The 12,817-nt window shown below is 42.6% G+C and overlaps 1 protein-coding gene across 1 annotated transcript; it reads left to right on the top strand.

Annotated features, from left to right (window-relative positions):
- Nucleotides 1-48: 48 nt before the first annotated feature.
- LOC308309904 (iron-sulfur cluster co-chaperone protein HscB-like) lies at nt 49-11,555 on the top strand. Its single transcript, XM_080755872.1, has 7 exons — nt 49-264; nt 2,670-3,018; nt 3,675-3,771; nt 8,235-8,324; nt 9,231-9,375; nt 10,632-10,679; nt 11,415-11,555. The coding sequence occupies exons 1-7, from the start codon at nt 141-143 to the stop codon at nt 11,507-11,509; spliced, it is 948 nt and encodes a 315-aa protein (XP_080611998.1). The 5' UTR covers nt 49-140; the 3' UTR covers nt 11,510-11,555.
- The last annotated feature ends 1,262 nt before the right edge of the window (nt 11,556-12,817 follow it).

The raw sequence follows: 12,817 nt of genomic DNA, 5'->3' as shown, positions 1-12,817 counted from the left end.
ATCATAACATCCAGGCGGCTTCCGGACCTTCCTTTCCCCCACGCTAGTTGGTGCTTCTTAATTCTTTCTTTACCAAGTCATACATGAGAGAATATATTTATATATTTTTTTATAATTTCAGTTAGTTTACATTGTCAAGTATGTCAGTGTACTGTAGTCTGAGGCTGGCGGCGTGTGCGTGTCATGGTTTACAGCGCTCAAACAACAACAAACCAGGCTGTTTGCTGTTGATAAAAGCTGCCTCGTATTATGCAACTGCTGCAGGTAATTAAAGGTTAAATGCATTTCACCTAGTAGGTCTTTGGTAATGATGTACGTTTATTGTTTATAAGGATCCCCATTAGCTTTTGCCTTGACAAAAGCTAGTCTTCCTGGGGTCCGACACAGACAAACATTTAACATTTGACAAAGGCAATACTTAAAATTGTTTACAAACACTAACTCAAAATAAAACATAGGAAAAATAAAAAACAAAAAAACATAACTTCAACTTCACTTTCAACACATAATACATTTGAATTATTATTTCCCCAGGGTTACTGCAGTATGGTTTACATAAGGTGTTCTTTTAACTTGATTTTAAAGATGAATTTTGTATTTGTATTGGTTATACACTTTGGTAGTGCATTCCAACCTATTACTGCTCTATAGATAATAGAATATTTAAGAATATTTGTTCTTGGTTTAGGTGTCACCAAAACACCCAAACTGGCTTGTCTAGTCATATGGTTATGTTCGTCTATTTCATGTGCTACCTGTTCAAAGAAATACTGTGGTTTTTTTGTCCATTAATACATTTTTGAAAAACGTAAGAATATGTGAATGTAATCTATTCTCAACAGTAAGCCATGATAGATTTCTGCAATGTGTGTCCTGTTGGAACACTGGAGAGCTAATCTGGCAGCTTTGTTTTGAGCTATTTGTAATTTATGTATGTCTGTTTTTGTAGCCGATGACCAGATGACTTGGCAATACTCAAGATGTGATAACACTAGAGCTTGAGCCTTGAATTACTGCTTTCCTAGTGTTTAGTGTTAGTGTTTAGTGTAGCTAGAACATTGATGAATTGAACAAGGTGGACCCTCTTGTAAACAAGTGTAATGCTTATTAATTGGGTCGTCCACTCACAGTTAACAGTCTTTGTTTTGAGTTTGTGCTTGAAATGTACTGTAATTCTGCAAACTGTTAATACATATTTCAATCAATCAATCAATGCCCATTTATGTCCATGATGTTCCAACGCTCAAACTTATTCTGTAATTTTCGGGGTGGAAATATCCCGGTGGTATAACATCATGATTGATTGATTGAAGTTTATTAACAGTTTGCAGAATTACAGTACATTTCAAGCAAAACTCAATACAAAGACTGTTAACTGTGAGGACGGTGGTCAGCTCACCACCGGAGCGGTGGTCACCTCACCACCGGAGCGGTGGGGTCACCTCACCACCGGAGCGGTGGGGTCACCTCACCACCGGAGCTGTGGGGTCACCTCACCACCGGAGCGGTGGTCAGCTCACCACCGGAGGAGCGGTGGTCACCTCACCACCGGAGCGGTGGTCAGCTCACCACCGGAGGAGCGGTGGTCAGCTCACCACCGGAGGAGCGGTGGTCAGCTCACCACCGGAGGAGCGGTGGTCACCTCACCACCGGAGCGGTGGTCAGCTCACCAACCGGAGCGGTGGTCACCTCACCACCGGAGCGGTGGTGAGGTCACCTCACCACCGGAGCGGTGGTCAGGTCACCTCACCATGGGCAATCAATGCCCATTTATGTCCATGATGTTCCAACGCTCAAACTTATTCTGTAATTTTCGGGGTGGAAATATCCCGGGGGTATAACATCATGATTGATTGATTGAAGTTTATTAACAGTTTGCAGAATTACAGTACATTTCAAGCAAAACTCAATACAAAGACTGTTAACTGTGAGGACGGTGGTCAGCTCACCACCGGAGCGGTGGTCACCTCACCACCGGAGCGGTGGTCACCTCACCACCGGAGCGGTGGGGTCACCTCACCACCGGAGCGGTGGGGTCACCTCACCACCGGAGCGGTGGGGTCACCTCACCACCGGAGCTGTGGGGTCACCTCACCACCGGAGCGGTGGTCAGCTCACCACCGGAGGAGCGGTGGTCACCTCACCACCGGAGCGGTGGTCAGCTCACCACCGGAGGAGCGGTGGTCAGCTCACCACCGGAGGAGCGGTGGTCACCTCACCACCGGAGCGGTGGTCAGCTCACCAACCGGAGCGGTGGTCACCTCACCACCGGAGCGGTGGTGAGGTCACCTCACCACCGGAGCGGTGGTCAGCTCACCACCGGAGCGGTGGTCAGGTCACCTCACCACCGGAGCGGTGGTCAGGTCACCTCACCACCGGAGCGGTGGTCAGCTCACCACCGGAGCGGTGGTCAGGTCAGCTCACCACCGGAGCGGTGGTCAGCTCACCACCGGAGCGGTGGTCACCTCACCACACGGAGCGGTGGTCACCTCACCACACGGAGCGGTGGTCACCTCACCACCGGAGCGGTGGTCAGGTCACCTCACCACCGGAGCGGTGGTCAGCTCACCACCGGAGCGGTGGTCACCTCCCCACCGAAAAATCCAGACTATGAATGAGCCTTTATTTAGTGCCCACTCTTCCTGTTACCGCCCCCACAATGCTTACAGGTGCCCACTACTCGACCTGCAGACCGACTACCACACAGTGCAAGTCCATCACAGGCTCCTGCTCCCCCGAGGCGGCCATGACGGCGAGACGCAGCAGCAGCTACACCACCACCAAGGCCCGGCCGCTGTTCAGGGACAGAGAGGTGATGTTCCAGTTCCACCACACCCATCCGGACCCCTCCTCCTCGAGGGTCTACTGCTCAGCCCAGGCAACGACGAGTACACACTGTTGGAAGTGCGAGCAGCCTCTCGGAGGAGGAGGAGAGGAGACTCCTGCCTTCTTCTGCCTGTCCTGCAAGGTCGTGCAGCCCCCGAGTGAAGACGTGTCGTACTTTACCATTATGGCGTGGTGAGTCAATTCAATTCAAAGGGCGCCGCTTTATTGGCATGAGAAAACATGCGTTTACATTGCCAAAGAAAAATAATGTACATTTGAAGGTCAGAATCTTCAATAGATCAATTTCTATGTACCAAGATCCCTCAATGCAGGTATAGTGCAGGAATATACACAATGATTAGTCTTTGGTTCACATTGTTGTACTTCGCCCAGCAGTCATGTTGTTGTTTTATATATATATATATATATATATATATATATATATATTTTTTTTTTTTTTATTCCTTGGTTTTTAGTCCAGCGTGTTTTATTGTGTTCTCTGTTTGTGTCTTGCATAATTGACTGTTTGGAATATCTGGCGGTTGGTGACTGACTGTTATTATATTATATTTTACGATTTTTGTCAATTACATTCTTTTCTGTGTGCCTATTCTTTAAATGTTTTGTATTTTTATAGTAACGATTTTGTGCAGCAGGCCGGTGGTGTTACAGTGTGACAGACACACAGACAGTTTATGCCATCTTCTATAGTTAATGCTCACTGTTCGCGATGAGAGACAGAATGACACACATTTTTCGGTGCATTAATAGATCGATGCTATAAATGAAGTGCAATGGATATTATTATTATTGCTGGAAGCCGTAAAACATGTGTTGCTCATTTACAGTGACCAGACCTTCACACTAGACACACAGCAGCTACAGAAGAGATACCTACAACTCCAGCGGACTCTACATCCTGACAACTTCAGCCAAAAAACTCTGGTAGGATTCAAGAACATGTTTTAAAAACTCTGGTAGGATTCAAGAACATGTTTTAAAAACTCTGGTAGGATTCAAGAACATGTTTTAAAAACTCTGGTAGGATTCAAGAACATGTTTTAAAAACTCTGGTAGGATTCAAGAACATGTTTTAAAAACTCTGGTAGGATTCAAGAACATGTTTTAAAAACTCTGGTAGGATTCAAGAACATGTTTTAAAAACTCTGGTAGGATTCAAGAACATGTTTTAAAAACTCTGGTAGGATTCAAGAACATGTTTTCTTTTTCCTGACCTCTTCTGGATTGGCAGAGCGACGTTATGATGGAACGTGAACTTATAGGACACACACTAACCTTTTAATATAACGCCACTAATCTTCTTAGGTTAGGGGACCCATTTTCATGTCAAGGACCCCCAACTTCATATATATTTAGCCGCGAAAAAGATCATCAAGTTAAATGGCAGATCTACAAGCTCACAACACATCGCATGGGGATGCGTTGTAAGCTTGTAAAGCAGCTATTTTCAAATAGACAGAAAATGAAATAGGGCTAAGGGCCGATTCATACTCCTATTTTAACGGCGAACGCTGTAGTGCCGAAAAGATTTTGGCTCGTCAGAAATATTCAGTAGCACCAAAGAGTCGACTTTAGGACGGTACCCCCCCCCCCCCCCCCCCCCGAACCTCAAATGACGTCACATTGTAGGCTCTACAGAGCCCAACCGACTTTTATTCGGCTCTAAAATAGGAGTATGAATCGCGCCTAACTGTTCCTAGTTTTGCTGTGGACCCCCTGTAACGCCCTCGGTGACCTCTAGGTGTCCTACTGTCCTTCGACCCCACCCAGAACAACTGATCTAGATAAGGAGACATACAGTACTGTAGCTTTACCGTGTATTTAGCTCTGTATGTCAAATGTTCTATTGATGATTAATCTCAAATATATGCTTATGTCACCGTGCTATGTCTATAGGGGTTCATGATCTATCCATTTAGCTTTTTATTCTCCCCCTGTACTTAAACATATGTTCATGATTTTTTCTTATGACATAGTATTCTCAAAACAATTATTCACATATATTTATTCCCACATAGACACAACTTTTTAACCTATGTAAGAACGGCATCCTAAGGAATAGCATAAACTGGAAAACCAACACCCCACTAGAGACTTTAATGAATTAACCGTTATGTCTGTGCTGAGTATATATATATATGTAGATAATAAAGCGTCGCAGTCCCGCCCCCTTGAGAGACCCGGAAAAGAAAAGTAAATTTTCCTCATAGACTTTTCAGAAAGTATTTATTTAAAGACGTTTATACACCGCGGACAAAGCCAACTCTTGTCGTGACAAATCATGACAACAAACACAATGTTTTGGGCCAAACAAATAATTCAAAACACATTTTTTGTTGTTTTTCTTCTTTGTAATTATTTGTTCGTACGACGCTTAAAGGGACACTTCACCCTTTTTGCAAAAAAATATATGTTAATGACGTTTAGAAGCTTTAGAACACTTCCCTGGGGGTATTTATGTGTGTAATATGTGGTTTTAGATATTTTAGATTGTAGCAGTGAGCCTGGTGTCTCTGATGTCATGGACACTGGGCTCACTTTCTTCCTGGACTACATGTTGTCTCAGTAAGACAGCTCTCCCCCCTATCCACAAGGAGGAGCAGTGCACCAAATAATTATGGGAATTGTAGTCCAGGAAGGTAGTGAGCCCAGTGTCCATGACATCAGAGACACCAGGATCACTGCTACAATCTAAAATATCTAAAACCACATATTACACACATAAAGACCCCCAGGAAAGTGATCTAAAGCTCCTAAACGTGTCCTTCTAAAGGTCTTCAAATAAATACTTTTTGAAATGTCTATCTATGGGAAAAATGCATTGGGATTCATTTCCTGGGCCTGGCGGGACTGCGACACTCTATTAGATATCAGTCACACTGGTAATAAATCAGTGGTCCAGGACTGTCCAAAATCAACATTAGACACACAAAATCTGGCATGGGTCGACCTCTATCTTTTTAGTATTTTATCACACTTTTGGTAAAACATGGTGGTTGTAAATGCATCAAGCATGGTATGGGAAGCAGGGCGGGGAGGATAGGAGATGGCTGGCAGATATTGAAATGGCTGACAATATTTGGAGGCTGTCAGGCCTGTCAGCTCTTGTGAACATCGATGGTCTCAGGCGAAGGCCCGCATGGGCCCTTCATGTAGAGCTGTTTCTTTAATAACACCTAACACAGCCATGATGTAAGCCTTGTATAAGTAATGAGGTTTGGGTATGTGATGACGACCCCCCAAGGCCACATGAAGTCTAATTAAGAAAAATGTCCAGAGGCGTTGATATACATAAAACAATGACAATGTAAGCATAATTTGGGACAGGCTGTGAGGGAGGAGAGCGTTTAAGCTAACAACCGTTTCTTTCCTACGGTGTTATTGTGTTGAATGATGAGCTTTGCGTCTGTCATTATTATCCTATAACTGCACTGAGGTATGCTTCAGCTCAGCACCACAGAACTGAATACCATTTTGTGTGTTTGTGAAGCAGCAACCTGTCCCAACTGTTTTCTGTCCAAATCCCAACCTCCATTTCCATCCTCGTATATTCAGCTGCAACGTCATTCGCATTCTACATTGTTAAACAATGCAGCGTCTTTAGGACGGCCACGCCACGCCACGATTGGTCGTGCATTAGCATTTATATCCATTTAACCCATCTAGGCCTGACGTTGAAATTTAAAAAAAAAGTGTTTTAAAAAAACATAATAATCTGAAAAACCTCATGTTTCTATGTCAGTGGTTCTCAAGATTTAATGTCAAGGACCCCAAAAGGGGTCCTTGACATGAAATATTGAGCACCACTTACAGAAACATGAGGTATTTTCAGGATTTAGAAGATTTATTTTTAACCCATTCTGACCGGGAACCCATTTTGGTGTTAGCATCATGTTATGCTTCAGCTATTGAAAAATAGCAGATCTACAAGCTCATAGCGCGCCACCGAGTGGCGCGCTACGAGCTTGTAGGTCTGCTATTTTTGAAAAATCGAAGAACGACTGACATTTTTAGAATCTGATCTCAGGTCAGAATGGGTTCATCAGACCAGTGTGTGTCCAGTGGAAACCTCGTATGAATCTGATCTCAGGTCAGAATGGGTTAATTTCGATGTCAGGCCTAAATGGGTTAAGGTTCAAGTGTTTAATTACTGTAGGTACTCAGACAAAAAGTGTGGCTTCGTGGCTTGAAACTGATCTGCTTTTGTGTGACGCTGTGTGGTATGACGATCAACCAGGGCATTGATTTCAGAAAGAGAAGAATATGGCGATGAGGTTTCTTTTACTGCCCGACAACAACAAAACAAACTGCAGAGAACATAATCAATATATAGCTGCAGTCCTATTGGAATGGTTCCTCTTTCTCATAATAACACTTCAGAACTCAGGACTCTTGACATTTGAAAACAACGAAACAAACACTGTTGTTGGTACAGTTACTAGTTTCCAATGAAACTTAATTCATGAGCAAAATAATACATGTACAAATTAATTTCCGATTGATAAAATATGTAAGTATATAACTTCAATAAATGAAAAGAAAAAATGTTACTTAATTATGTAATGAAAGATCAAATAATGAAATAATATATATAGCTATATCTCTAGCTTTAGCTATTGAAAAATAGCAGATCTACAAGCTCATAGCACGCCACCGAGTGGCACGCTTACGAACTTGTAGGTCTGCTATTTTTGAAAAGTGGTGAAAATGTGGCACAAATCTTTGAATATATATATTCTTTCAGAAGACTTTTTTTCTTTATTTCGACGTGAGGCCTAAACAGAATTTTATTAACGGAACTATTTATGTTGCCGGAAATGTAAAACGAATGGTCCTTTTTGCAGAGGGAACAGGAGTATTCAGAGAAGCAGTCTGCTCTGTAAACAGAATGGTTTTATTTGCAGAGGGAACAGGAGTATTCAGAGAAGCAGTCTGCTCTGGTAAACAGAATGGTTTTATTTGCAGAGGGAACAGGAGTATTCAGAGAAGCAGTCTGCTCTGGTAAACAGAATGGTTTTATTTGCAGAGGGAACAGGAGTATTCAGAGGAGCAGTCTGCTCTGTAAACAGAATGGTTTTATTTGCAGAGGGAACAGGAGTATTCAGAGAAGCAGTCTGCTCTGGTAAACAGAATGGTTTTATTTGCAGAGGGAACAGGAGTATTCAGAGGAGCAGTCTGCTCTGTAAACAGAATGGTTTTATTTGCAGAGGGAACAGGAGTATTCAGAGAAGCAGTCTGCTCTGTAAACAGAATGGTTTTATTTGCAGAGGGAACAGGAGTATTCAGAGGAGCAGTCTGCTCTGTAAACAGAATGGTTTTATTTGCAGAGGGAACAGGAGTATTCAGAGAAGCAGTCTGCTCTGTAAACAGAATGGTTTTATTTGCAGAGGGAACAGGAGTATTCAGAGAAGCAGTCTGCTCTGGTGAACAAGGCCTACCGGACCTTACAGAAGCCTTTGAGTCGAGGCCTGTACATGGTGAGTCCTTATTTATTTTGTACTCTTTTTAGATTTTTTTGACCTGTGTTGGAAAAATGTTCTTCACTGTTAATTTCCCCCCCCAAAAAAAACATTATTCAAGATTTCCCCCTGAAAATAGCCGATGTATGCATTTGGGCATAAGTGGTTGTGTAAACCAGTTGTTCCCGAGGTGGGGTCCGCGGACCCCCAGGGGTCCTTGCTGGGGTAGTTCCAGGGGGTCCCCCAGCTAAATGATAAGTTTGGAACCAAATGGACCCTTATGGGTCTGTGTAACTCCCGAGAGTGTACAAAATGGGTCCATTGGGGTTCCATGTGTACACTCTCAGAGTTAAATTAATCGGGTCCCTGGCTTATGTTTTCAAATGGTGGGGGGGGGGGTCTGCTCTGTGGGGCTAATTAGTGTCATTCTCAATGGTCTCGCACCTTCCTACCTACATGACTGCCTGCCTAAATATGTCCCAAACCGCCCCCTAAGGTCTTCCACTGCTGGCCTGCTCGCTTTGCCAAAAAAAATGGCAACTAAAAAATACGGGGAAGCAGCTTTTTGCTTCTACGGGCCGTCGGCATGGAACAAGCTCCCACTGTACCTTCGTCAGGCAGCCTCTGTAGACATTTTTAAAGCTCAGCTCAAGACCCACTTCTACAACATTGCTTTTAATTGATCTTTTATTTTATTTTTTTGTTCCTCACTGTATTGCATTACTGCTTGTTCTTAATGTTGTTGCCTTGCTTTTATTTTATTCTCCATTCTTCTGCAAAGCACTTTGATCTGCATTTCATGTCATGAAAGGTGCTATACAAATAAAGTTTTATTATTATTATTATTATTATTCTGTGGGTCCTTGACATGATGAGTTTAATTGGGAACCTCTGGGTGTAACGTGGGTTATTTTATTTCCCCAGTTGGAGCTGAAGGGCATGCACATTGAGGAGGGGACGGACCCCGGGGCCGACTCACACTTTCTCCTGGAGCTGATGGAGATCAACGAAGCTGTGGACGAAGCCCAGAGCGTAGAGGACGCCAGCAGCATCGGCCAAAGCACCAAAGGTTAGGACATATTATTTGCTGAAACAAACGGTTTAACCACTTATGGCTCGTACACACTCTGCACGATATTTGCTCCGGGGACCATTTTTGGCGCTCGCCGACAAAAGCTCCCGATCTGACACACAAGATCGGGCATTGATCGGCGAGGGTTGCTTTTTGCTCGCTGTGTGTGAAAGGCTCTGCGAGAAGATATAGAGCCGATAAAAGTGCTTGCCGACGCCTTCCCGAGCGTTTCTGAATATCAGGCAGGGTTGATATTTGGCTCTGTCGCCGACTGGACATACCGTACAGTATGAACTGGGTTGCGTGCGGAGAGAGGCGGAGAGTTATATGCTGTCACAAACATTTTGCCGTGTAGCCTGGCTAATGGCTATTCCTGTGTGTGTGTTGCATGCAATTCAATTCAATTCAAAGGGCTTTATTGGCATGAGAAAACATACGTTTACATTGCCAAAGCAGAAAGAACAATACAACAATACAGCAATACAATCAAAACAAAAATGATGTACTTTGAAGGTCAGAATCTTCAATAGATCAAATTATATGTACCAAGATCACTCGATGCAGGTATAGTGCAGGAATATACACAATGATTAGTCTTTAGGGTGGTTGTGTTCCATTTGATATCCTTCTCCTATCACAGCAACTCACAAATCTTGCTGCTGTGTTTGCACATTGTTGTACTTCGCCCAGCAGATATGGGAGTTTTTTGTCATTGGTCATGTTTTCAAAATCTCCGTGTGTGGTTGTAATCTGTGGGAAGTATGTGTCTCTGATGTCTTGGTACAATGGACAGATGGTTAGGAAGTGTAGCTCGGTTTCCACAGATAAATGGTAAATGGTAAAGGGTGCATTTATATAGCGCCTTTATCCAAGGCACTTTACATAGATTGTGCATTACATTCACCCATTCACACACACATTCACACACCGATTGCGGCGGAAGCCATGCAAGGCACCAACCAACCAGCACATCGGGAGCAATTTGGAGGTTCAGTGTCTTGCTCAAGGACACTTCGACATGTAGACAGGAGGAGGAGGAGCCGGGATTCGAACCGCCGACCCATTGGATCATTGGACGACCTGCTCTACCTCCTGAGCCACAGCCGCCCAGAGAGAGAGAGAGAGAGAGAGGCGTCCTCTGTGTCATTCCCGCCCCAAAATAGGTTAATATCATGACCCCGGTTCGCCCCAAGGTTTGATCAAAGCTCAACATGACTTTAATCATTTATTCCTCACCTTTCTTTTTGTTTCAGTGAAGCTGAACGACTTGACCAAGCAGATAGACACGGCCCTGTGTGAAGGTACTACGCTCCTTTTTATTTTAGTTTTAGTCATAGTCTCTTGAAATGTTTTCATTTAGTTTTTAAATCACATTTTAGTCACCTGGAATGTCTTAGTGTGAGTAGTTTTAGTCGACTAAATATAAGATTTTAGTCAACTAAATCTACAGTTGATTTAGTCGACTAAAAGGTATTTTGGCGGGCCTTGATGCCGTCGTAAATGATGACTGTTTTTACACTTCTACAAGCTCACAACGCGGCACGCTGCGACGCGTTGTGAGCTTGTAGATCTGCTATTTTCAGCACGCAACCAAGTGTAAAAAATACTTATACTGGATCTCTTGTCCACTAGTCCCTTCCTGACATTTTAGTCTAGTTTGTATTTGTTGACGAAATTGTCAGTATATTTAGTCTTAGTTTTAGTCATCATAGCTTAGTTTCTATTTAGTTAGTCAGTGAAAAAAGGTAGTCGACGAAAGAAATTGTCTTAGTTTTAGTCGACAGAAACAACTCTGTTCCTCAACAGCTCCCACTCAGATTAATTGTACATTAATAATAATAATAATACATTTTATAAGGCGCCTTTCAGGGCACTCAAGGTCGCCGTACAGATTAAAAGCAGTACAAGAACACAGTTAAAAGCAGGAAAAAAATAAACCAGAGCACAGCTTCACGTTAGTATGTGAAGCCTTTCAATTTAGCAAAGTCATTCCATTGATCTGCTTTGTCTTTTTGTCTCTTCTTTGTTTTAATCAGGACAGCTTCAAGTTGCCAAAGAGCTGCTGGTACGAATGAAGTACTTCACCAACATCCAAGACAAAGTGAAGGAAAAACTTTCAGAGCTCATGTAAAAAGAAAGTTTTCCTTTTGTTGCAACTTTTTCAAAAAACTTCCCGACTGCTTTAGAAAAAGAAGAAAAAGAAAAACTACATGCAAATGATCTATTATTCAGACTTCAGAGTCTAACAGTTTGATACTTGTTACAGAAATATTCAACGTGAGCCTCCCGGATTAAAGAATGACTCATTTACACTTACAGTGGACATATTCAATCAACTTAAATAAGCTGATTTGTTACATTACATTGAGAGAAATAAAAAGTAGACTTTGTGCAAAGTGTGATTGTAAGTGTAAATCTCCTTTGAAACTCACTAACTAACATCATATTCTTACTCTCATCCAGTTTAGACCTAATGCGTGGTTAACCCATTTTGGGCGGGAGCCCCTTTTGTTATACTTTAGCTATTGAAAAATAGCAGATCTACAAGCTCGTAGCGCGGCACCGAGTGCCGTGCTACGAGCTTGTAGGTCTGCTATTTTTTGAAAAGTCGTGAAAATGTAGTGCAAATCTTTGAATATTTATATTCTTTCAGAGCGAACATTTTTAACTCAAATCTTTGCTTCTGGGACAACATATTTTCAGATAGGGGTCGGAGGCCAAATACATATATTTTTGAGGGTCCTTGACATGAAAATGTTTGAGAACGACTGACATAATAGAAACATGAGGTATTTCAGAAAACTGTTTTTAGATTTAGAAAGACATCTGTAGAATCGTTCCCAGGACTAAATGGGTTAAGTTTGACAGCGAGATGTCTAATTGCCGCTGATTAAAATGTTGCTGAGAGCAGTTATACGATTATATCCTGCCGTTTATCGCTTCAGGAAGGTGAGGGGGGGGGTCACTCTCTCAGTACGAATACCAAACGACTCGCCCCTTTACCAACTCGCCCCCGCAAAATGTTTTAATGTAGTCAACAGTTAATTTAGTATTTCCCTCCCTCTCTGAAATCTGAAATGATCTTGTATACAGATTTATTTGATTGTATAGTAGTCGATCTCTATACTCTGTAGAATTTAGACAGAACAACATGTCACAGAGACGGTGACTGCTTAATTAAGCACCTATCAGTTAATTTTGTTTTATTAATCACATTTCTTCCATGTAGCTCATGTTGTGTAATCATGGCATCATCATGCTATTATGCCCGTGGATATACAGAGTGAATTTAAGAATGATACATTAATATGATAATACCTTTTAAATAATCACCAACATGAATTATTTACAGCTAGGTAGAGAAGTGGGGCGAGATGGAAAAGGGGCGACCGTACCTGTTACCCGAAGGGGCAGCGGTGGCCGAACGGTTTGCGGAGCG

This window comes from Protomyctophum bolini, assembly GCF_963924005.1.
Source record: "Protomyctophum bolini genome assembly, chromosome: 22".
NCBI lineage: Eukaryota > Metazoa > Chordata > Actinopteri > Myctophiformes > Myctophidae > Protomyctophum > Protomyctophum bolini.
This window is presented reverse-complemented; position numbering and strand designations above follow the sequence as displayed.

Excerpts from the sequence above, each read along its gene's own strand:
- LOC308309904 (XM_080755872.1), top strand. The coding sequence starts at position 141 with ATGTCAGTGTACTGTAGTCTGAGGCTGGCGGCGTGTGCGTGTCATGGT. Across the intron at positions 3,772-8,234 it reads ACTTCAGCCAAAAAACTCTG|AGGGAACAGGAGTATTCAGA; the intron begins GTAGGATTCAAG and ends TTTTATTTGCAG. Across the intron at positions 8,325-9,230 it reads TGAGTCGAGGCCTGTACATG|TTGGAGCTGAAGGGCATGCA; the intron begins GTGAGTCCTTAT and ends TTATTTCCCCAG.